This window comes from Eleginops maclovinus, chromosome 20, assembly GCF_036324505.1.
Source record: "Eleginops maclovinus isolate JMC-PN-2008 ecotype Puerto Natales chromosome 20, JC_Emac_rtc_rv5, whole genome shotgun sequence".
Lineage (NCBI taxonomy): Eukaryota > Metazoa > Chordata > Actinopteri > Perciformes > Eleginopidae > Eleginops > Eleginops maclovinus.
Window position 1 is genome coordinate 3,466,315 of NC_086368.1, and position 24,557 is coordinate 3,490,871.

The following is a 24,557-nucleotide window of genomic DNA, read 5'->3' on the forward strand; positions in this document are numbered from 1 at the left end:
ATGACAGAACGAGATGGCTTTCTAGGGTTCAGTAGGGTTGGGTGTGGTTGGACTGCCCTTGGTGGATGGGGTTAGCCTTTAATTTAGGTTAACATTTTGGTAATGGTTAGGAATTGATATTTAAGAGGCTGGGTTCAGGTGAAAACAAAGGGGAAACCCAAATAGACAGGAAAACGGACCCTGCATCCACTTTAATGCTGAACGGTGTAATGGACTTCAAAAGTAGTGAGGTTTGGTACCCAGCCCTAGTTAGTCATCAGTGACCAAAACGATGAAAGTGAATGAAGAGTGTTGATGTGTGTCATTCCCGGGTCCAGGCATGTCCGAATGTAGCCTGTAGGTTTATTACTACATGACTTAACACACAGAAACTAATGACTCATGAACGGAAGGCTTGTTCTGTCATACACTGTCACTTCAGATAAGACTAAAAGCTCAGTGATAATAAAGAGACGTCATTTCAAGAGGAACACTATACCTGTTCTTAGGCTGTACAAAATTGGCAATGTAGAGCAGGCTCTGCAATGAGCAGTTTTAAGGATGTTTCTTATTTTGTGTGTTAATATCAGTGTACATATTGATTTAAAATGTAACTGTAGTGGTTTAACCTGTTTAATTAGAGAAGCTGCAAATTCTCACAGATGCTGATGTAATAAAGTATTCTTAAAAGTTGTTGTGTTTTTCTTCTTCTAAAAAACAGGCTCCTGTCTACCTAAGTACTACTACATGTAAACAACAGACCTTTTCGCAGTTGGTTGCTGTTCAGCTGCTACAGGATAGTAGCTTAGATTATAATATACGCTATTTTCTATTCAGGTTTAAACACTGGAATGGACAGTCATTGGGAAAACAAACATAACCTTTTGATTAGATTATTAAACTAACTATATTTCCTATAGCCAGCAATTGTCCTCACGTTTTTAACCAAGGGAAGCCCATGTGCATCATGCACGGGCATATGACCACCACTGCATAATTAATATCAGCAGAATATTTGGAACGACACATTCGTCAAGAGGCAGCATCCTCCAACCAACACAGGGTCCAAAATGGAGTAACGCTGAACGTCGTACAGTCGGGAATCCCACTGGATGTTCTCTCACATTCAAACAGAAAGTGTTGCGTCGCAGGTGAAAATTGAGACTTCTAGAAACCACTGAGGAAATCGCCTTCGTTGTTCCTGCTGTCTAGCTAGCTGCGCAGAACAGGTAACTGACATGGGATTGCTACTGCAACTTACTGTACCGAAGCTAGTCCAGTTAGCGTTAGGGGCTATGCTATGCTCATAGCTACCTTTTTAAAAACATCTTTTAAGCAATAAAGGTCGCCTGAACGTTGCTTGACTGTTTGAAAGCATTGAACTAAAGCAACGTAATGCAATTTGTGATTTGTATTCTTGATGAAATGGTAGTATGAACCAAAGCTAAACGCTGCTAACGTTAGCTGCTTTGTTTGCGGTGCTTATGATAATGGTGTGTAACATGAGCTAACAGTTGTAAGTAACATCGCAAGAGGCAACGTTAGCAGCATTAAATCATGTTTTGTTACAGTTTGTGGCTGTTTGTTAGTCTAGCGATGTTATTCGTTCTCTTCATATTCCCCTTTCGTGTATGGAGAAAACGCCATATCTTATTACATTAATGTGGCCCTGCCTGGTAACATCATAACCAAACGACGTTTTGCAAAATAATACATATCAAAGCATTAATTAAACTATGTATATTGTGACAGTTTACCAGTGGAGCTCCTTTGTGTATACATCTTTTAGTTGTGCATGTTAACGCTGCAGGCCCTGCATCACATTAGCTTGTACAGTGTGTGTTAGTAGCTAAGCGATTCAGCCAGCAATGTGCGCAAATATCATGTTTGCATTTAGAGGCCTGCACATTGAAAGAGCCATAGAATCAGAAGTGCTCTCTAAAATGCACACAGTCATTCATATAAACATTATCGATGTGGACGGGATGTATATTTTGCCAAACGTTGATTGTGTTGACCTGTGCGTCGGTTGTGAGCATGTGTTCAGTGTTACTGTCTCTGTTCCAGTGAAGAATGGAGCCTTCAGAGCAGACAGGCCCGGACTCCGGCTCTCAGGATGTCAACCCTGTTTTCCTGCAGCAGCTCAGAGAGCTGGACATCCCAGAGGAGGCAGCCAAACAGGTGGGACAGCACACATTTACATTAACATGATGTCTGCTACTGTGTGTTTCATGTTTCCATAAGCTATGACATAGCAGTCTTGATGGTGGATAGTACTGAGAGATGTATGGATGGAAAATAAACCATACTGTAAGATGTGATCACTGCATCACTTTACAACTTCAGTGCTGAACATTCAAATGTACCGCTGTTACAGAGGACGCCTATAACATTTAAGAGCATAGGTTATAGCTGTAGCACTTTCAGATGATTCCAGAAATGGTTTATGTCATGTGTATTGAGGGGCAGATTCTGACGGGATTGACCTACCAAATAGGACTACACACCTATCTCAAACAAAAAAGTTTACAGTTTAAAAGTTTCATTATCCACTTAGTCACTTAGCCGGCAGTGTGAACCTTAACCTGGCATGCTGGCAGACAGTTAAACACACTTCTTTAACTTTGGGTTGTAACTGTATGACATTTTCACTGTATGAATACCGTCTCAGGCAAAAAATGACTGTATCACAATGTTACATTATACTTATTATTAGATATTGATTCTTACAGGAACATAATTATTAATATAACCAAATTCTAAACCTGAAAAAAAACATGTAACTATATTATGTTATTAATCTAAATAGTGTTAGTTTACATTTTAGCCATAGAATGTTATTTAACTGCTAAATTAAATATAACATAAGATGTGAGCTTTTAAAACATTGACAGACTTGTGTCTTTTTTTTAAAGCACTACAGATAAGCAAATGCAAAGGGAATGATAACCCGTCACCCAACATACCTGTGGCACCTAGCATGCAAGGTCAACTGTTAGACGTTCCTTTAGAAAGGTAGCATGTGGACATGTTTGACATGTTCCAGTGTTGTGGTTTTGATACTTCTTCTAAATCATGTATTAGCCAGACTTTTCACTAAAATTCAGGCTAATGCTTATTCAATTTTTTTCGATGACATCTGACAGCTTAAAACTACCAATAATTGAATATCCTAAGTAATAATTCAGTATGATTTGAGCAGTGTGAGTGAACCAGTTATGAAAAAGGAGGTATAACTGAATACATGTATTTTATCAGTTTATCAGTTATCAACCAAAATGAGTGACAGGTATGGCCACACTATTATAAACTAATATGCCCATTTCCATTTTTTCTCTTCTCTTCAGGCACTTCTACACACTCGGAACGTGTCTGCCGAGGAGGCGGCAATGTACTACTTCAACAAGCTGGAGAATGAGGTGCCCATAAGATAGCCTTAGTCCCCACAGGTACACCTTGGTACATTAGACCTTGTGGAGTTTGTCCAAAACCAAATCTCAGTGTCTCTCTCTGTCTGCTCCACTCTCAGGAGGAGGGGGACGATGACCTCATGTTCAAGATGGTGTTTGTAGTGAACATGGACCTGGCCATGGGGGTTGGAAAGGTTTGTTGCAATGCTGCTCCTCTCACCAAAACTGAGGAAGGGCTTTTTGGCATAGCTAACTTTGAGTCTCTGGTTTTACAGTGATGTAAAGCTGCTGTACGTTTGGGAGTTTTACAAAAGTTGGTTTTAATTTGCATTAGTTTGTTATGTTTGATGTTCTTCCACTATATATAGGATAGCTTCTAGGTTCTGTGCGTTTGCTCTGCGTGAGAGAGCTGAGTTATGTTTTCCAGGAGCAGTATGGAGTTGTTTGAACTTGGTCTGAAACGGCTTGAATAAAGATACCCATGTACTGGTGACATCAGTGGTGTTTGTGTGCAGGTGGCCGCCCAGGTTGGGCATGCTGCTGTGGGTTTGTACCAGGCTCTACAAGAGAAGAACAGCTGGAGGGAGATGGCCTGGAAGTGGGATCACAGCGGGTAAGACCTGCAAAACAGCACCGTTTATTTCAGGAGGAGCAAGCATGTTGTACAGCTGCTGTTTTCAAAAACCCAACATGTTTATCCAATAATGCTCCAGTTCCTGAAGTGTTCACGCTAGTCCCACTTTATTCTCTGATGTGCTACCTTTGCTTTCTTCTTTTTCGATCATTTCTCTGATGATTATAATATTGTTGACTAATGAAGTTGATTCTAATTTACATAAATGATGAAAAATCAATGTGCATGGTGTTGATACAGATCCAAGAAGGTGGTGGTCCAGGGGACTAATGTGGCTCATCTACTGGAGCTGCAGGCCCTGGCCATGAGCCTCAGTCTACCTGCTTACCTTGTCCAAGATGCAGGGCTCACCCAGGTAGGACATTTAAAGTAATCTGGTGTGTGTATTTAATTATTTGCAAAAAATTGTCCATTTGGCTAGAAAATGTATTTTTTCAGTTTTGACGAGCACCTTGACCTGAAGACATTTTTGTTTGGCAGGTGGAAGCTGGGTCGCGCACCGTGCTGGCCATCCTTGGGGAGGAAGAGATGGTGAACAACGTCACTGGGAGTCTGAAGCTGCTTTGAGGGGCTTACCCCCACTTTGGGGGAGGCATTGCTCTGCAGTGCCACTGTGCATCCAGCAGAAGGCATTATTTCCCAGCGGCGGGGAGAGTCTTGGCATGCAAGCGGCAACCTTTAAAAAAAAAAATTAAAAAAGACCTGAAGAACAAGGGAAATCCAGACATGTCCCAACACCAGAAACAAACCCCTTCAGCCATTTGTTTCCCTTTCATTCTTTGTCTGAGCCGCGTAGCCGGCCTTAAGAGCAGTAGGGGAGAGAGCACGGTTGTTCACAGGGTAACGAGGCGTAGGCCGTTGAATTTTCTTTTCCTGGTGACCTTTCTCTTTTCAAACAGGCAACTTACTTCCTAAAGTCTTATTAGAACATTAGAACCATTTTCAAACACATTGAGTATGTGGTCCAGTATCAGATATGGCAAAATTGAAAAAGTTGTGTTTGTGGCCGACTAATATGCTTATTCAAGGGGCAATGTACTTTAGACAAATACACAATGTCATTATAATTACACCCATAGCAGACATGGTATTTCCCTGGTGGATCCACTACTCCTGAGTGAAGGACAACCTATTAACTGATAATCTGTGAACACTCATTTTTGATGTTTAAATGATTTTGTGTCTGTATGCAACTTTCCTCCCTAAGACCCCTATCCTATAGAATCAGTAACATTACTCATTATTGATAAATGGCTATATATTGTATACATTTGCCTGTTGGCGGGCCATATACTGTATAATCTGTGGTGTGCCATCCTAAACAGTATGCGCAGTTATTGGACTTTGTTGTATTGTTTTTCTTTGTGCAAAAGGGAGAAAATTCTAAATTAAAATGTTTGGTTTTACTGTTAGAATTGATGGTGGTCGAGAGGTTATGTGGAGCCAAAATGTCATGTAGTAAAGCTCTGTGCTGGGCCTAACGTATGCACTGACTGCCTGTGAGGGATAGTTCACTTTAATGAAGTTGATCCATTTACAGCTTGACAAAATGCAGATAATTGTGTGTGTTACAATTATTATAGACTTTCTGAATAGTCTTGAACACTATTAATCTTAATACACAATGATGTTTGAGCTGTGTCTATGTTCTCACTAACAAATATTTGCGGGCATTAGCCTCCACTCCCTGGATTCCTGGTTTAATGTCAAAGATTGTATTTGTAAAAGAAATCATAAATAACGGCGGTGGCATGCATGCGATATGAAATGTACATTTGAATAGACAAGTTGGAATCCCAAAGTTCTGTCAATTTTAGTAACATGTCGACACTTTGATACCTCCTATGTTATACAGCCATTTGTGTGAGTGCTTCAGACTATGGAGACAATTAAAATGCCTCCAGATTAAGTAACAAACATCGTGAATCGTGTTTTCTTCTTACACAGTTGAACATACAGACAATGCATGAGAGAGAGGGACTGGAGCAGGGAAAGCAGTGTGGGGGAGGGTTGCCATATTGCACTGCGTGGTAAGGACCGGCCATATGACATTGCTTTTTCACCGCAGTGGCAATGGCAGCATTGTGAAATATGGCCGACCATGAGAGTCCGGCTGGGGAGCTTGTAAATATTAACCTCATGACGTGCGGTTGGAAATAACTCTGGGGGTCGTGTTTATTTCGTGCAACCGAGTAGATACCAGAGAGGAAGGCCAAGTCATTCATTGAAAAATAATTGCATAAACGGTTGAAAGTATAAATAACCAAGGGAAGTTAACTTGTACTATACGGCGTATAGCCTTAATTGTATATGATTGATCTCTTATGAAAAAATATGCATTTCAGTGGGTTAGCAGGATTGTGTTCGTACCTGTTAGTAATGTGAATGGTTACATCATTTCCACAGCGTGCCGCTATAATGATGGTTTGACAGCACGTTATGTTTATTTAATGTCAAGTGTCACAGTAAGGTGTAAAATGTAGTGTAATAGTATTAAAACACATCCGGATCACTGCTTTGTTCGGTCTACCTGCGCGTTATCATATGTCTTCATATACCCAAATGTATAAAATGCAACCGTCCCTACTACTCCCTGTTTTTCTGATTCTGATACTTAACAATCTTTTAAACTATGGAAGCCCCACAACATAATTATTCTGCTGTCTAATTTCGTCGCACGTCAGACCTCTGCAACAAATGACGTTGGCATTTATCCCCACAGCCAATCAGAGTTGCCCTTCGGGTCTCATGACTGGCCAAGAAACCAATCGCGTCATTATGACTATTTGTTTATAATAGTGGCTTCATTAGGATATATCGATAACAAGTATTACTTCTCTGTTTAATATAATGTATCCGGTGTGTGTGGATCCAATGTGCGTAGTAGCATCGCCAATACCTTTAATATAAAGAAAAAGCAACAAGAAAGATTGTTTTGCCAGTTCCTCTGTTATAACTCCCAGAAATAGTTTTATTGAGCCGCTGCTGTCGGGAGGTTTCGTTGTGTCGGTAACTTGTTCAGTATGTCGGCATAGTGTGGGAGTAGGAACAGACTTATTTCGATACAGAGGTAGGAGGGAGAAGTTTTAAATTGATGCAACTCAGGAGCACTGGTCAATTTCCCTGGCCAACCCCTCAGTGGCTACAGAGCGACACCTCATCCTCCACTCATCTGACGTTTCGGTAGGTGGGGCTGACCCATTGGGCCAACCCTGCCTCTGGTGTCCCTGGAACTGGGCCCCAGAGACCCCGTGTAGCTAACGCTCGCTACTCTGAATTGGTGTGACAGCTCCTTCCATGTTACATAGATGCACACAACCCTCAAATAAAAAGCATAAATCCCACTAACGAATTAAAATAAATCCCATGGCATTTCTCATTTTATAACGATCATTTCCAGAAAATAGGAAGGCACAGATCCTCTGTTGGGTGTCAAAGCGTCTTCCGAATCCAGCAGCTCTCGCTCCCCTGCTTGCAGCCACCAGTATACACATATCATAATGGAACTGAAATTTCGCACCCCTCCTCAAAGCGGAGCCCGCCCCGTTTGACGTAGTTGGCGGAGAAAAAACGTCAACGCTGTAATTTACCCAAAGACTTGCATGTATACGTCGTGTGTAACATGACTGACACAATGCTATCGAATCATTAGCGAGAGGCGGGACATCGGAGCAAGGGCCGCCCAGCCAGCGAGCCCCTGCATTGTCGCCAGGGAAACCCCGTGGCGTGGTTGTGTGTCAGTTTCGCTGGGACCCGCGGTCGATGCCGGTGAGGAGGGGGATGGGCGCCTCTGCGAGTGTAAGGACCCGAGACAGAATCAGAGCCCTGTATCACATACAGCAGCATATACCCCATTAAAAATAGCGACTGTATATATACAATGCACTAAAATACATGGATTTATCCACCTGGGATCTATAATAGACACTCAATGGATGCAGTGCACCTGAAAAGGACAGGGAATTTAACTTTCCGCCTATGCATAGGAGACGCTGAGAAGTTTGTTTCTTACCCCTGGAGAGGGAGCTACTTTTAAGGGTAAAGGATACAGGAGACTCCGAGGCTGATCTGCAGGCCTACTGGTCTGGTTGGATTTGATGTTGGGATACTCTAAGGACTTCCCACTCTATATGCATTTGCCTCGTTTGTTCAAGTTTGGAATGCCTCTTTAGGTGAGTATTTTTGATTATTTGTTCATATAACACTGCCATTTATGTTACTGCTTCCATTTACAGACAAGTATTGATCATGTTTTCAGTCCCCCTAACGTAGCCATGAAGCTAACCAACTTGGCTAACTCATCAGCGTCCACATAAGTTTAATAAAACAAGTTGGTTGTCCTTGTTATCTTTACACTTTAAAGTGACTTGCTAACATGCTTACCATGTTAATGGTGTGCCTGCAGTGCTGCTCTGTGTCTGGGCTGATCTTCCATGACTTTTTGATCAGCTCCTCGTGTTGTTTTTGATGGCTAGCTTGTTAGTGTGGGAAACCACAACACTGATAGTGTTATAATAGCTAATGCTAAAACAGTATTTTAAGCAACCATGTTGCCAAAGCTTTCGTCACCATTCTGCAAGTTTTCAAGAGTTTGACTCGTTTAACGTTTGCTCCATTCAGGGTCCCTGCAGTTCAGTTTTTCTCAGTTTTCATACCAGGAACAAACCAGTCACACTTGGTTATAACGTTGCACGAACAAAACACGTTAAATAGATATCCTTTTTTTGCCACAAACCCACTAAGCTACAGATTTGTGTCGTGTTTTCCTATGTTTTAATCTTTTTTTTATGGAGCAAGTTTCGACAATGTGTCTCCGCATAGCCTAAACATACCCGAACGTTACACAGACCAAACAACTCTAGCAGCACAGCATATGTCCCTAATTAAATGTAGCATAGATGTTATTAGGTTGAATTGAGCCTGGAAGTGCGTTGGACGTACAACAGACATATTTTTGGCAGGGAAGTTCAGTATCAGGTAGTATCGTTAAGATAATATGGAAACTTGTTAGTTGGATGCCAAAACATATTTTGGGCACTGTCCTTTCGACATTAATGTCTTCAACGTTTGTGTGGGACGCCAAAATTGTCGAATTTTCCAAGTTATCCAAGACGCAACTTCCAATTAGATCATTATTGACGACTCATGTTAGCTGAGCCGCCAGCTGCTGTGTTGGTTAGCAGACCAGCCATAGGCAACAAATGCTATATTAGCCTTTAAGCTAACTTTTTTGGATGTTTTCCAGTTGATTGTTTCCTTATTTTGAACCGCTTCTTTTCTGCAGACATTCCATGAACCCATTGCTAAGTTTATCCCTGAGTTATTATAGTGAACCTATTATTGCAGAGGGTTTTTTGACTTAAACGTTTATTTTAAAGAAATTATGGTGTCTGCATCATGGTGGTGTTTGACTACATCATGTTTATGCTTCTGTCTTTGGCAACATTCTTGACTTCGCTCAGGCGTGTGAATCGAGCTGTGGCTGGGCTGTGTTTTTCTTTATTTGTGCTTGTTATTCTTTCCCTGTGTGTTTTTGTATTCAGCAATCAGAAAACCAGATCTATTGGGTAGTGACTTGCTCTTCTTCACCTCCCCCACCTACAAACCCCCAGCCTCTGTGGCGGTTAAGAGAAATGGGTGGTATTTAGAAGGGAGCTCTTGTTTCCTTTTTAAGCCTCCATTTTTATTTCAACGTGTGAATAGCATTGTTGAATAGGAATGCAGCAATCACAAGTTTCGAGCAAGTTAGAGACCTCGAATCGGATGCGTTTTTAAATAACTTGCGTGGCATTACATTATTCACATTATTTAGACCTTGTCTTGATATGAGAGAATGATACATTTAACCCTTCCTTCCCCTCTTTTAGGTTAAGTTTAGTTCTCAATATTGAGTTATACCTTGTCATTTCCGAAATATAGTGGATAATCATTCCGAGCTGAAACATAACACCGAGACCTTTGAGCCAGCCTCGTTTGGGAAAGGGCAGTAGGGAACGCACTGAGATTAGAAAGCGCCTAGTGTTATGTTTTTGTGAGTTTATATATTTATTAGGACCCCGCGTTTTCCAAACACTAATGGCTGCCCTCCCTGTCGCCTGAGTAGCTGTGCTCCCCTCAGCTGCAGCGCGCAGCCCTGCATTGTGCGGAGCCCGGAGCCGGGTACACAGCGAGCACACGGAGAACCAGCTCATTTTAATATATCGGACATGGTTACGTCAATTGATGTGCGCACGGATGTGTGATTACATCTCTGCAGGGATAGTTGTGTCGTACCTGTCATCATTTTAGCTCCAAACGTATTACAGTTTGTATTTAGAAATATTTCCTTGATTTAGGTTAAATTCCTTTCTGCACAATATCTGGTAGCAGGGTGAACCGGTTAGTCATATTTAATATTTTCTCACTTTAAAGTAATACGTTTACTTATCAAGGATAATCAAACCACCCAAAAATAAACAACTCTTTGAGATTGAAATCATGTATTTGTAGTAGCCTTAAGTATCTATGTGTTTCTTGCTCCATGAATACAAAGATTTCACCTGTGCCCCGAGAGCATTCAGCGGGCACCAAGTATTTGGATTGATCTTGATGCGTGTTGGAAGCCATAATGCAGTGCACTGATCCTTGTTTTCATTGGTTGCACTGACATTCTCTGAATATGTTTCGCATCTTTTAATAGACTGTGTGGGCTGCAACATGCAAACCTGGCCCCTCAGAACCATTGGAAGCATGAGCCCCCCCCCCCCACACACACACACACACACACACACACACACAGCATTCCCCCTGACCCTGAAGTGCCTTTTTAACTCACCCTGCCACCCTGGGAAAGTAAAGAATGAATTGCTTGGCAGCTTGTTGCTGCTTTGACCCGCCATGTTGGTTTTCAAGTCCTCTCAGGCAGCTTCAGATTATGTGTTGGAGTGAGATACATGTGTTGTGGGTGTTGGGTTACAACGTTCGGTGAGAGGACTGCTTTCAAAGTGATTCTGTACTAGTGTGTGTGTGTGAGATCTGTCTGCAGGATGTACCCTTGTTTTCCCAATATGGGCCTCTAAAATATTGTGGATCTAAGGAATGTTTGGACACACAAGGTTAGCCTGGCCCAGTTTTTTGTTTACTAAGGAATTAAAGCCTGTCTTTCTCATTCACATTCACACAGTGGTTACAAACTAAGAAATGTTACTGTAAGGTGACATGCCCTTGAAAACACAATTAGAATGTGTCAGCGCTGTATTCTAATACATCTGGATCATACTCGGAACAGAATTTTAATCCCGGTTGGTGTTCCTGCTTGTAAAAGACAGAGTGAAGCAGGATACTGGCTGTTTTCCAAAAAGAGAAGACAGGATTCTGTCTTGGTGCAGACGGTCGGAAAAGAGGGAGCAGGGGGTGTTGCTGTGAGGAAAAGGGGAGGGGGAGAACCCTGTCCTTTTAGCTTTTCATTTGCATGCTGATGACACTTTGTATCCTTGCATTGAGGGCAGGTGTAGCTATTGATATGTTAAAAAGGTTTCCTGCGTGTTGTGCAAGCCAGTATTGTGGGTCTACACGTATATGGATATAACCTATTAAATTGACAGAATCAACTATGTGCATTTTATCTTGAATTGTACTAACTAAAATATATTAGCTTATAGCAACTCATGTTCTCAGACTTATATCAAACATTAAGCTACTGTTTTCTTTGTATATGAGAAGTAATGTTTTTAAAAGATGTATCATGTATTCCCTGGTTTCCTCTGTTCTGTGAGAGACTGACTTGAGGTAAATGCTGCCTTGGGTTTTTATTTGGGTTAGATATAGCAGCAGGCCATGTACCTAGCCCTCTCTGCGTCTTCCCCTCTGCAGCTGCTGTGTGTTGTGTGTCTGTCCGACTTTCACAACAGGGTTAAAAACAAGTCACTCTGACGCCTGCCTCTTCGGTGCGGTCCTATTGGTTCAGGAGCTCTGGAACTGCTCCAATGGGGCGCAGCCTTTCCTCTGCGTTGAGGGATCAGTGTTGCAGAGGGCTGTGCTGGTTAATTCTGTTTCGTGCCGAGAAGCAATGCTTCTTGGGAGAATAATGGAGGAGGAGGAGGAGGAGGAGGAGGAGGAAGCAATCTACGTAATCATCTCTCTCTCTCCATCTCGCCCTCTCTCTCTTTCTCTCCTGTTCTTGTTTTATTGCACCCTTATGTTTTGTCCTTCATTTCCTTTTCCTTCTCTCACTGTCACGTTGCTTGTCTCGCTTTCTTGTGATACTTGGCCGAACATATAGCCTGAAAAAAGCTCAGTAATAATCAGTGGTCTGTCCACCTTTTAGAACTCAAGGCAGACATTTTAGACTTCGACACATTCCTCTCTCTTTCCTCTCAGACCCTCTCCCCCATTCCTGTGCGTCTCTTTTTTCTCATGTAACTAAGGAGACCAAATAATGATCGAGAATACCACATACTTTGTGCAAGGTGAAACCTAGATTGCAACATTTGCGAGCACATTTCCAAGTGTGTTTGCTCAGTGGGTGTTGTCAGGGGAAAAGAGAGCAAATAAGAAGCAGGGCAGAAGAAAAACAACCAGGAGAGCGTTTGCACCAAAGTCAAGCCACTCGACACCAACGTGCTCACCGCTGCCCTGTTTTGTAATGCACAGCAGCAGTGCTAAAAAACTAAAGAGGGAACAAGTGACTCTGGCCGGGCTTTTCCATTTCACAAGGGCCTTGCTCTGTCACCTTGAGCAAATGGTTCTTATTGGGAAGACACACCAACTCATTTACACTTTTTTTTCCTGAAGGTCTTTCAGTTGAGTTTGTATCCTTCTGACCCTGCAACAGTCGGATCAGATCTGTTAAAGCCCTACAGCAGTTCAAAATGGCTGCCAATCCTCTGTGACTTTTTGTTTTGTGCGACACCTTGCATATCTCCTATTGGTTAGTCTCAATATGTTTGTTGTGTAGCTAATGTTGTTTGGAGGTGGAGCCATGACAAGCCTTTTTGTCACTTTTGATTACACAGTCGGCCAGGAAATGTCATGTAAACGTGTTTGTCATGAAGACCACGTGTGACAGGCACAGGGTGTCTCTGGTTTATGTTATGCCAGAGCACGAGCTTATCTAACGAGACGGCTGTTTTAGACTTGTCCTTGGAAAACTTCCCTCCCCATATTTGGAAGACAACATGGCTTGCAGGGAGTACAGCAATTGCCAGAGTGTCTACCTAAAATCTCAAATGGACAACAATGAAGATTTGAGGCTAGGTTGTGATTACATTTTTATTTAATGAGGATTAATTTGTTATTTGAAAGCAGCCTGCCTTTAGCTTTCCTTTAGAGGGAAATGGAAAGTCAGTAGAAAGTCAATCAGGCAACACTATTTTTTATGTTGGCCCTCCTTTTTTCTTCATATGTAAGCGAGCCTCAAACTGATGGTTGTGGGCTTGTTTGCTCTGAAACAGATGATTGATTTTGTGTGGCGTTGTCCCTGCTGTCCACGGCTCTCTCCCCCACCCCTCTGATAGTACCTACTTGGCCTTTGTTCTCCATTGTGTGTCCCTTATCCCCAGTCTGGTCCCGGTCTATTCAGGCAACTGGACATTGCTGTGTTAATGGCGACCCACACTGCGCTCCCAGTACACCGACCGCTCAGCATCACAACAGCGCTGTCCCTGCTACAGTTGAAAGCATCACAGCTTTTTTTCATATCTTTCCGTGTCAATATCATTTTTGAACTGTTGTTTTTATCATTAATACTTTATCACAAAACAGTTTTCTAACATTTTTTCTGATCATCACACTGCGAATAAAGGCATTAGCCTAATCAATCGCAATGTGCAGACTAGACATATCCGACATTAACATAACAAAACACAGAAGGGGCGTATTCCCAATCAAAACTTTATTACTCCTTTCAACTTTGACAAAGGCATGTTACCAAATCCTCTTTTTCCACTAAAATTAATAATAATCAAACGGCTATACAACAATTTACTTCCAGACTGCTCAATGTCGCTCTGGGTCAATAGGGTCCTGGTAGTTGTTCTACTGCCTGGCTATTTGAAACTTTAATAGGGCGAGTGTTAACCTCCTGCCAAATAGCTTTGCTACTAGTAGGAATAGTTTTGATGCGAAATATTTGCAGTAAGGTATTTAGCATTCCTCGTGTTGTTGTTGTTGTACTCATCACGCCCCCCCAGTGGGGAGTGGCCTAGTATAGATAGATTGTTAAAAAGTTCTGTAAATCGACCAGGGAAAAGCTGCCAAAATCAGGAAGACACCACTATTACTGTAGAGAGTGCTTATAGTCAGTGGTGTTTGTACAAGAACGTCACCCTTGCCGGACTGCTTCTCCTCTTTGTCCATCTGATGTTCAAGGGAAACACAACGATGACTGGAACGTGTGTCCGTCATTATAGTGAGATGTCTTTTTTATCCTTTGCCTCAGACGGACCCTTTTTAAGGTTTAAAGTACAATAAGATTTCTTACTGTGGTGCCAGATGTTTGCATCATCTAACTAGCGCTTCTTGGCAGAGGGTCGATCCTCTGCGCTGCATTAAGATTGTACTTGAGCCCTGCGTCCAAATTACAATTATTTTTCAACTTTGACCCTGATTGCTGCTGACCAACAACTGTATGAAGCTTCACATGAAAGCTGGGGATGTTACCATAGAAACAAACCTAACTAGCTGGTTTCACCACAAGGCCTCACAGTGAGCAAAGAGAAAATCACGTGTTATGGTAAGACGGATTTACACACACATAACTAGCATGTGCAGAGCAATCTTGTTGTTGTTTATATTTTTAACAACAAAACGTTTTTAATCAAGGCCCTGTTCTGACATTGACACACACTAAATATCGTCATCTAGCTGTATGTGTATCATTTGTGACATTTGCACCAGGCTAATAGTGAGGGTGATTTCTGACCTCGGGTATCTGTGTGTGTGAGTAGGGGTGTGGTTTGACCTCCTTGTGGTGTTGTTTATATATTTGGTTGAGTGTGTAATAACATCTATAATGAGCCTTGCTTTCTCGCTGGCTGTGTATTCTTTTTGTCTTGATTTGGCCGTTATTCATCTTGAATTTCCTGGCGCTCTGATTCTGCAGCTCGACCTGCGCAGAGTTGGGGAATGGCTGATATTCATATCCTTCCTACAGCTAGCATGTGTGCGGGGGCAGACTGAGGGGGTGGGTGTAATCTCACTGGACTGGATGTGTTGTGGAGGTTGTGCGAGGCACAGGTGGACACTGCGAGCTGTGTGTGTCTGTGTGTCTGTGTGTGTGTGTGTGTGTGTGTGTGTGTGTGTGTGTGTGTGTGTGTGTGTGTCCCATCTAGCGGTCACTTTGAAGCTAAATGTGGAAAGACCACTGACCTGTTGATTGACACAATCAAAACCTACTAATCGGATAACTGATAACTGAACTACATAACATTGTCACACGTTAGGGTGAATATATTTATGAAAAATAACAATTTACTTTGCCATTTTTCATTCTAAGAACTCTAATTAACTGCTCTTTTTTATGGGAAATATAATTGTATGTAAATACATTTTATATGAATCTATAGTTAAAACTGTGTATTTATTTATTTACTATAGTGTGTGTGTAATAAATTAACTGTCCCATCATTACAAAATTAAAAATGAAGTTTCAAGTTTATTCAAATTCAATCCCAAGCTAATTGAATTACATTTCAAATGGTGAAATTCAGATGCAGTTTTCAATGCAGACGTCCAGCATGCAAATCAATATCGATTTGTACAGTTCTTTTTTTTTTTAGTAACACATTCTTTTACCCATACTATTCCTTTACAGTGAATGTAGGATAGTATAGACAGAAGATAGTAGAAGTGTCTCTCCTGATGTCTAAACGCTCATTAGGGTCATTGAACCTCTGATGGAAGTTGCTGAGTGACAGGTGCCTTTATCGATCTCTTTACCTTTTTTAAAGGGAAACTTCAAAGCGCCCCTTTAAAGTTTCCTATCGAGCCGCCCCGAATAAGTCGACTAAATGTTAAAAGACTAATTTAGTCGAAGGAAAACAACTCCATGTGTGCTGTGTGTGCTTTGATGCGTCAGCTGGAAACCCCCCAGACTTCATTCAGGTCATCCAGTTCATTTCTCGTGCAGGAAATCCAAAGTGTGGATCTTTCTGAGCGAGTAAAGGACGAGCCCCAAACGGTGACATGCAAACTCGGCAGGCAAAAAGTCGCCTCCATATCCACGCCATCAGAGTGCAGCTTCCCCAGTGATGGCATCATAACAAAAGACGGAGCTTACTTCTCACCGACAACGTGTGTTCCTTTCTCCGACTTGGAGGAAAACAGCAGCAGTGAGTCAGGCAGCAGCTTAGCCCTGTATCAACATATATAAACCTAAAATATATAATAATAATCTGACCTCAAAATATATAATAATCTGACCTCAGAACACTATAATTCAAGCATTCATTCAACGATGAGGGCGTAATGTGCGGAGGGATTTGTGCATATTTGTCAGTGTTTCCGTTTCCTCTATTCATTGGGTTGTAGTATTCAGATATGAACTATAGAAACTAGAACTAAATGTTCCTTGTGTCCTTGCTGCTTGTTCCGACACACATTAAGAATCCTTACATGAGCTACTGCTGTGTATACGTCTGACGGGTGGAGCACTGCGTCCGTGCTGTGACTCATGCACTTTAGATTTCATTTATATCTCAAAGGTTCATTATTACTGTTTTATTTAATTTTTCTTTCTCAGCCTTTGAAACTGAAACATTTTTTGGGAGAAGGATTGAACACATAACATTAATAATTATAATATATCATATACATGCGATGATTAGTCTATTTAGCAACCGGAAATGACGGCTACTGGTCGACTAGAAACATCTTGAGTCGAAGGCAGCGCTAGAAATATACCAAAACTTTCATACATTACATTGTCACTTTCCCTGCCAAGAAAAGCCAACAAGGAAAACACCACTCTTTAATCTTTAAATGAACACCAACCTGCACAAACTCCAACGCTGTCATTGAGTTTGTTCAACATAAATGTTTAACTGAAAGAATTGGACTGGAGAACTTGACTGACCACTCCTACCAAAATGAAAATGAAGCTAAATGAAAGAGAGAACTAAGTACCTAACTAAAGTAGCCTTAGTATCTGTAGAAAAAGTATTTAATAGTATGTGCATTCATTTCTAATGTAACTCTTGCTTCTTAAAGCTGGTGAAGAAAACAAGCTGTGGCTTATTGGAATTCAAGATCATGCAAAGTACCTTTTATTTCAATCCTAATCTTAGAAATCTGCAATAAAAAAATGTGGTCATAGCGGCGTATAAAAAGAACAATTGAGTCATTGCACATTTTTGCTATTGTGCACAGTGTTGCATAACTGTAATAATCCCATCTATGACCTCAGGAGCGAAGGAGAGACATTGCTTTGAGTAATTCACCGGGTCACAATGTTTCTATTTGTGCTCTTTCAGTATGTTGTTTAACACATATAGAACTTACTGTTCTGAGGTCTGCTCAGACGAGGTGTGGTTTTGTCTGTTTGTGCCTTTGATCTGCTGTGCATATGCTCTCAGGGTTGGAATGTTTTGTCCACTCTATATTCATTTTAGTTGCTGATTTAACCCAGAGATACATTCAGATGTTAGGGGATAGTAAAACAGCACGTCAACCAAGCGCCTAACGATGTCTGTATTACAAAAAAAGAAGTGGCGAGAGAGTTATGTGAGAGAGGGTCTCCTTTGCTGTTCATTTTGTCTGTATATCCCTCCCCCTTGGACTTGTCTCCAAAATGGCCTCTGTTCTGGTGGTAGTGAAAAGACTTTGTTGAGCCTGCTGGTAATTTGAGCCCAGTATTCATGGCCAGAGGAACGAACCAGGAAGGGAGGGAGGTGCCGGGTGGGGGTTGGGAGGAGGAGTGAGGAGGAGGAGGAGGGGGAGGAGGAGGAGGAGGTGGAGGAGGTGGAGGTAAAGAAAGGCTTTCCTTCTTCGTAGGAATTTACCTTCCTAGTTCACCGTCTGGTTCTTTTTGGAAGAGGCCCAAATAGTGACTCCCTTTGTGAGTTTGCTAGGAGTGAGGTGGCTATTTCTGTGATGCAGCAATCATAGGGATAATAAAGAGCTGGTGGTTTTGGAAAGGGATCCGGATATGACTCCATGGGATCTACATGTCTTCAGCTATATTACAAACTCCATCAGGGCCCCTTTCAGTTCTATTCTCCATGTATCTGATGAGTCATAATTAAAGAGTAGCAGTTACCAAAAACGTAATTATTTTCCTGTTACCATAATCTGCTTCGGTATGACCTCACCAGTGTTTTCCATTGAGGCCATGGAGTAGTGCAATAATTACTTTTTTCCTTCTGGCCATCTCGCAAGTTAGCATCGCAAGGGCTCTATAACGGCTCGTCCGCTCGGTTTCGTTGACGCTTGACGCACCTTCCCATTCACTTTGAATTGGGTGACGTCCGGCTTTGCCGAACTGCATTGTGGTTCTGTTGCTTCGCTTTTGTTGCGTTGCTCGCGGTGAAAGTTGAGAAAAATTCTAATTTTCAAGCGTCGACGGTAGCGGCAGCCAATCAAATCCCGCGTACGTGTGTCCGGGGCGGGAGATTAATGTGATTGGTTGTTATGAACACAGTATATTGACTGACGTGAAAATCTTAAAAGGTGTTCAAAAAACTTTCGCCCTTGTAACTAACAGCTTGCTGACATTTCTGTTGCTGCCTCCCAGTGAGTGTCTCCAGCTGGATACTGTTTGTCAGGGAGCGCTGTTGAACTGACCTTGACATTATTGGAAGTCCCCGGCCTGGCTGTGGTTGCCCCGGTGCTGGAGAGTGAGGGCCGCATTTTCAAAATGTCATCTAATCGGGTTCCTTTGGTCCCTTACCAGTACTATTATATCAGTATTATATTGTTGGGGCTCATTTTTGGGGGATCTTTTTTTAGATGTGTACAGTGGTGGTAAATTCACTCAGTTTGGTGAATAGTGAGGTAACGTTTTAGCACGCATTTGCCCGAGGGTTGACCTTGCTGTAAGCCAAATGGTCTCCTCAGCGTGTGAACAGAGGGCCGTTCCTCTTTCTGCAGCGTGGCTTCTGTCTCTGGGTCTCACTGAGAGAGGGAGGGAGGATAGGGAGGCAGAGAGAGGGAGGAGAGAGCACAGGAGTGTGGGTCAGTGTTTCAGCAGAATGTGGTCACATGATGAGAGGGGTGGGCCTCTTGTTGGGTGACTCACCCCTCTAGGCGTCTGGAGGAAGGCGCCTCCTGCTGGTTTCCTTTATTACTGCATCCTAATGGAGGCAAAAAGCCCCTGTTGTTTTCTGTTCTTTGAAACAAACAAAACAGTACCTCTCCATGCTGGGAGCCATAGGCCTATCCTCCCATACACAGGCAGTTATCATTTGACACACATTATGGACATCTCTGCTGCTTCTAACGTGAAAGTCTTTATTGTCAACATGAGTCAGCATATTTGGTCCTTCATTAGGCATGGAAAGAGGGTTTGCCTTCGTCATTGGTCAACTGACCTCCAGTGAAGGACACCTGACACACACCTTCATTCTCTGTTTGTCACAAACAGAGTTGGGTCTGACTAGCCTATGTGATGTTTGTTTTTCTGGTTCAAAATTATGTGGAATTTTAACTGTAATAGTTCATAAATATCTGTAGTTTTTGGAATGCTGTTGTTGTTCATTCTTTCTACCTTTCACCCGTCCTGTTCAACTTTATCCTGCTCTACTCCTCATATGTTTGCACAACATTGTTTTAGGTTACCAATATGTGCTGTGTCATTTACCAACCAACTATTTGTTACAAAGAAAGTAGAAGGTGACTAGATTGCCTGTCTTATATAAGAGAAGAGCCAAAAGCCTTTATTCAGAGCAAACATTTGGACAGTTCATAGCAGCAAAAGCCCAGGAACAACTGCTGACCTTTCTGAATACTGCTACTGTTATAGGGTAACACGTAGTTTAATCTCCAGGTTGTTGGAATTGTGCACGCTGCATAAACATTATCAGTTTCTCTTTCACACACCCACACGTAGCAAACTACAGGAGGTGGTCTGTGTCAGAAATGTTCTCATGCTGGAAATACTGGAGGTCCAGAATAGGGGACATGAAGTGGAGTGTGTAGGAGGCCTGACGCAGATACACAGATAACAATGTGCTTGCTCTGAATCCTCTGGACAATGAGCGTCTCAAAGGGACATCACACACACTTTATAGTCGGGTGCTGGCGGATTAAAGTCTGCCTGATGTCCCTATCATTAAGAGATGTGCGTCCTCTCGTGCAGCTCCTTCGGGGTCATTTCAGATTGTGTGTGTGTGTGTGTGTGTAACTGATGCTCCATCTGTCTGTGTCCCTCTCCTCAGGTCCCCCATGACCGTGAGCCGTGGGCTACGGCTCAGCGGCGCCCCACCTCTGGAGTGGTTTGTTGCTGCATTCGGGACCCTGTGATTCCTCTCCACACCTCCCCCCACCCCCCTTCCCATCCTGTCCCTCCCCTCCCCCTCCTCCCCCTCTTCCCCCCCTCCCACGCGTCGCTGTGCCGGACGTCATGAGCATAGTAATCGCGCTGGGAGTCACCACACCTGAAACGTCTTACTCAGATATGGCTGCTGGATCAGAGTGAGTACTCAGCCTTGCTTACCTTGATCACGTGTCATAGATTTTTATCACACTTCCTGTTGAACCAGATCGCCTGCACCACCTGAATGTGTAACGCAGTTTGAAGCCAAATAAACAAAAATAAATCTGACTGGAAAAGCAAACAAACCTGAATGTTGGATTAAGAAACAGAAATTTCCCATGACACTGAACACCACCTTACCTTTGACCTGCTGTTGTGATTACGGCAAGTCGTTTTCCAACCTTTTATGAACTCTTCTTCTGAACTCTTTTTATGATGTTGAAACATCCTCAGATCTAAGCAATCAGGTTCAAGAAAAAATAATCAACAGCCACGGTAAACAAAGGCCAGAGTTATCAGGAGGAACCTTCGTGTCCCGTTGCATTACAGGTTTTTGGTCTGTAACATCCAGTGGTTTCTGAGGAGCTCCCAGGGTGTCCCAGCTAATGAAAACTAGCATGAGTTATTGTGGTGGTGATAGGGTTCAACCCATCCTATACATTGTTGATATAGTAGTACAACTGTTTTTTCCAGAGCAACCCAATATGTCCACACATTGTTGGTGAACTCCCCTTTGACACCTTTATCTACAAGTGTAGCACCCTGGGTTTTGATGAATATGCTTCCCAACATCCTGTAAGCAGTTTGCTGTAGAGACCAAAACAAATGTGAATTTTAGTCCACAATTAAAGCCAAGATTAAGTCCAACATTTAACCTAAGCAGACAGAAATGAAGGAAGTACAGGATGTGATGCTTCAGTCCGTCTGGCTACACTTGAACTCAGAGCTGTAACTCCCACTCAGGGTGAACTCAAAACAAAAATGCTACACCTGGTATATTTACCCTACCAAAGTCACTTCAAACTTCCACCCACTTCCATCCATTGTTGTCATTCATTGTAAAAGTATTTCTGATTCATTTTAAATGACTTGTTATTTAAATTCTCCCCTGTGGGACTGATAATGGAATTCTGATATTAAGAAGTCTGACGGATGCGAGGTGAACTGCCCTGCACAAAGATCTCTTATGCCACATGTAATGAAACAACAAGTAGTTGTTTATATGGGAATAAAGGTTTCAGTGGTCTTGTTATAATTGGCTAATTTTATGCGGATGGGAAATCCCCTCTCAAGACTAATCATCATCTTTGTAAATATTTATTTTTCTCTAAATGATTGTGATCATTGCTGTTCTCTGTGACAGGGAGCTAGACTTGTATCATATCTCCAGCATAGCTTTGTGGTGGCAGTGTCTGTGGAAATGTCCACAGTAAGAACAGTTGTCACCTCTCTGCAGGTAAACCTGCTTACATGACTGAGGTCTGTGTGGACCTCAGTCATGTGGACCCCCCACCCCCCGCCTTACTCCAAAGGGACATGAACAATATTTTATTAGAAATACAAAATCGAGGGGTTTCAAATGTTTATTAACATTTTGTAATGGGAACAAGGCTGTAAATGTGAGCTTATACACCGTCTGGACAAAGCTCAGCTGAAGAGCAGGATGAGGTGCATTACATAATGGCGTCCCACATTCCATTCCCTACATTGCTCTTCTCCCAGGCTGAAGAACTACTTCAGGGTTGTGCTGCCATCTAGTGACTGATTGATGTCTTGCTATAACAGTTGTTGACATACAGACCTGAATTATCTATAATACATGAAAATCTAAATTTAGTTTTGTTATGATTCCCTAAAATACTTTCTGTTTCTTATTTCCCAGCCCTGAGTCAGTTGAAGCAAGCCCTGCTGTGAATGAAAAAAACTACAACCACAGCTGTGGGAGTGCACAGAGTCATGGGTATCGGGGTCTACCATATGCTGTGAGTTCATACTGCTCTTCTCTATTCATCAATTCTAATCATGGCATGTCTTACTATAGGATGTATATCAGAAATAGGTTAGCTACAAGTATGAGCATCTTTGAATCTAAAATAATAACTCAATCTATCCAGTCTTTTCTTGTTTTCTAATCTTTAAATTCTGTGTAATTCAGTTAAGATTCAAACGAAGGGTCTGCGCGGCTTGTAATTTGGTCACTGACATGAGTATCTTTCCCGCTGTTAGTCCTCTATAACCGCAGACTACCTCCGTTATTAACAGCTGTACTGTTTCACATACCTGTTTTTTTGCCCTCATTTTCATTCGTCTCCATTTTCCGTTTCCCTTTTGCCTGAACACCCGTTGTTTGAAGATGCAACAGTCTTCCGTTGTGTGTTGTCAGGATCACAACTATGGCGCGCCCCCTCCCCCTACCCCACCCGCCTCCCCGCTCTCCCAAACCATCATTCCCCGTATGGATCTCAACGGCGTGGTACGGAGCTCCCGCTACCACGAAACCACCGAGGACAACTCAGCGGACAGCGACAGCTCCTCAGAGGAGGACGGGGCTGTGGCCAACTGGTGTCATTGCAGCCTGACGCCCGACGGCCTGCTCATCAAATGTGACAACTGCAGGTGAGAGGGGGAGCAGTGCCAAGACCGGATCATGGAGCGTAGTTTCCAGCTCTATAAAGTGCAAGATAGGACCAAAAGCTGTAACAATTGGAAATCCCCGTTACTGTGATTTAATTGTCAAATGTCACACATTTATCCCTCACTGTTCAGACTGTAGCAGCGTCAGAATGATCATCTTTATTTTTCTGACACAAAACCTGCTTTAGTTTGTCTCTAACTAACATATTCTTGGAGAGTGAGAACGTTATTAAATCCCTCAACTGTAATTGCTCAAAATACAGCATGTATTCATGTAGTTATTCTCTTTCCATTTGTCCTTTCAACAGCAAGTACATTGCAATCATTGGGTGTCATTTGCAAAAGTAGATTGTGTAAAGGCGCCTTAATGGAAGGTTTGAGTCTGGGTTTGGAGGGGATCGTAAGGTTCAGGTCATTCACTCAGGACAAGTTTACATATATTCTTAGCACGATATGCAAAAACAATCATACTGTGCAAAATGTTTTTTGCTTCTATTATTAACAAGTTCCTTATAACCATGAGTCTGTACAGAAATGTAATTATGTGCTTTCTAGCAACGATTTGACTGTTACATTTATGTTAAGGCCCGTTTATACGATGTGCTTTATTGCTATTTCAGTGGCAGGGGACTCGACAGGAGGAAAGGGGCAGACGGCCAGCATAGAAAAACAGAGAATGTCTCAGGTACATTGTTTTATCTTTTTTGGTTCATTAATTTCCCTATGAACATTTAAGGGCTCTCTGATAACTCTGTTTGTTCTATTTGTTGTTGTTGTTTATAGCTGGTGAGAGCAGTGCCACTGAGAGTGGTGACGAAGAGGTGTCGCCCTCCACTGTCTCTTACACCGCCACCCAGCATACGCCCACCAGCATCAAACTCACTGTCAACCGGGTCAAAAGGAGCAAATCCAAAAAAAGGAAGAAGAGCACAGAGAAGGCGCATGGAACGCCAAAGGGCAAGAAAGTCAAGGTATGACAATGTGTGAAGCAATGTGGAGGAAGAGGAGACTATATTCAAATGATACACGCTTAGTTCAAAACACAATTTGGAGCTGTTGTTTGTTGTTACCAGCTCGTCACATTGAATACTTATGGGTTCATTTTCCTTCCTAAAGGCTTTCAGAGAGGGCTCCAGGAAGTCCATGAGGATGAAGGTAAGATTGGAGTTTACCTATGTTATGTCTATGCCGTCATGAGGCGCAGGGGGTTATTTTCTTAATGATGCGCGAGCTTTTCAAGTCTTTAGTAGCTACATTAACTACGGGTGCGTTCGTTTAAAGTCACCGTTAGCGCCGGAGTCGCACATACTGGACCAGTGGTGATATCGGAGCGTTGTTAAAACGGGCCGTTCAGAGCATGTGCAGTGAATGTTTCAAATGAACCCGCAATATTATTTAATGAATCGTTTAGCTAGCCTACTAGCTAGCATACATTGTCACTAATGCCTAGCAT

At 42.4% G+C, this 24,557-nt stretch overlaps 2 protein-coding genes across 4 annotated transcripts in view; both read left to right on the plus strand.

The window, feature by feature from the left end:
- The first annotated feature begins 951 nt into the window (after positions 1 to 951).
- si:dkey-19e4.5 (UBA_like_SF and PTH2 domain-containing protein) lies at positions 952 to 5,940 on the plus strand. Its single transcript, XM_063911621.1, has 7 exons — positions 952 to 1,208; positions 2,047 to 2,160; positions 3,327 to 3,398; positions 3,509 to 3,583; positions 3,905 to 4,002; positions 4,264 to 4,378; positions 4,504 to 5,940. The coding sequence occupies exons 2-7, from the start codon at positions 2,053 to 2,055 to the stop codon at positions 4,588 to 4,590; spliced, it is 555 nt and encodes a 184-aa protein (XP_063767691.1). The 5' UTR covers positions 952 to 1,208; positions 2,047 to 2,052; the 3' UTR covers positions 4,591 to 5,940.
- Positions 5,941 to 7,747: 1,807 nt separating this feature from the next.
- Positions 7,748 to 24,557, plus strand: part of setd5 (SET domain containing 5) — a 29,116-nt gene continuing 12,306 nt past the window's right edge. For 2 of the 3 annotated variants that reach the window (XM_063910387.1, XM_063910389.1), the window contains exons 1-7: positions 7,748 to 8,195; positions 20,373 to 20,628; positions 22,353 to 22,452; positions 22,824 to 23,086; positions 23,725 to 23,789; positions 23,888 to 24,075; positions 24,221 to 24,259. In XM_063910387.1, the coding sequence (XP_063766457.1) occupies positions 20,558 to 20,628; positions 22,353 to 22,452; positions 22,824 to 23,086; positions 23,725 to 23,789; positions 23,888 to 24,075; positions 24,221 to 24,259 (726 nt within the window). In that variant the 5' untranslated portion in view covers positions 7,748 to 8,195; positions 20,373 to 20,557. The remainder of the gene's footprint in view (positions 8,196 to 20,372; positions 20,629 to 22,352; positions 22,453 to 22,823; positions 23,087 to 23,724; positions 23,790 to 23,887; positions 24,076 to 24,220; positions 24,260 to 24,557) is intronic. The other variant, XM_063910388.1, reaches the window with a different exon arrangement.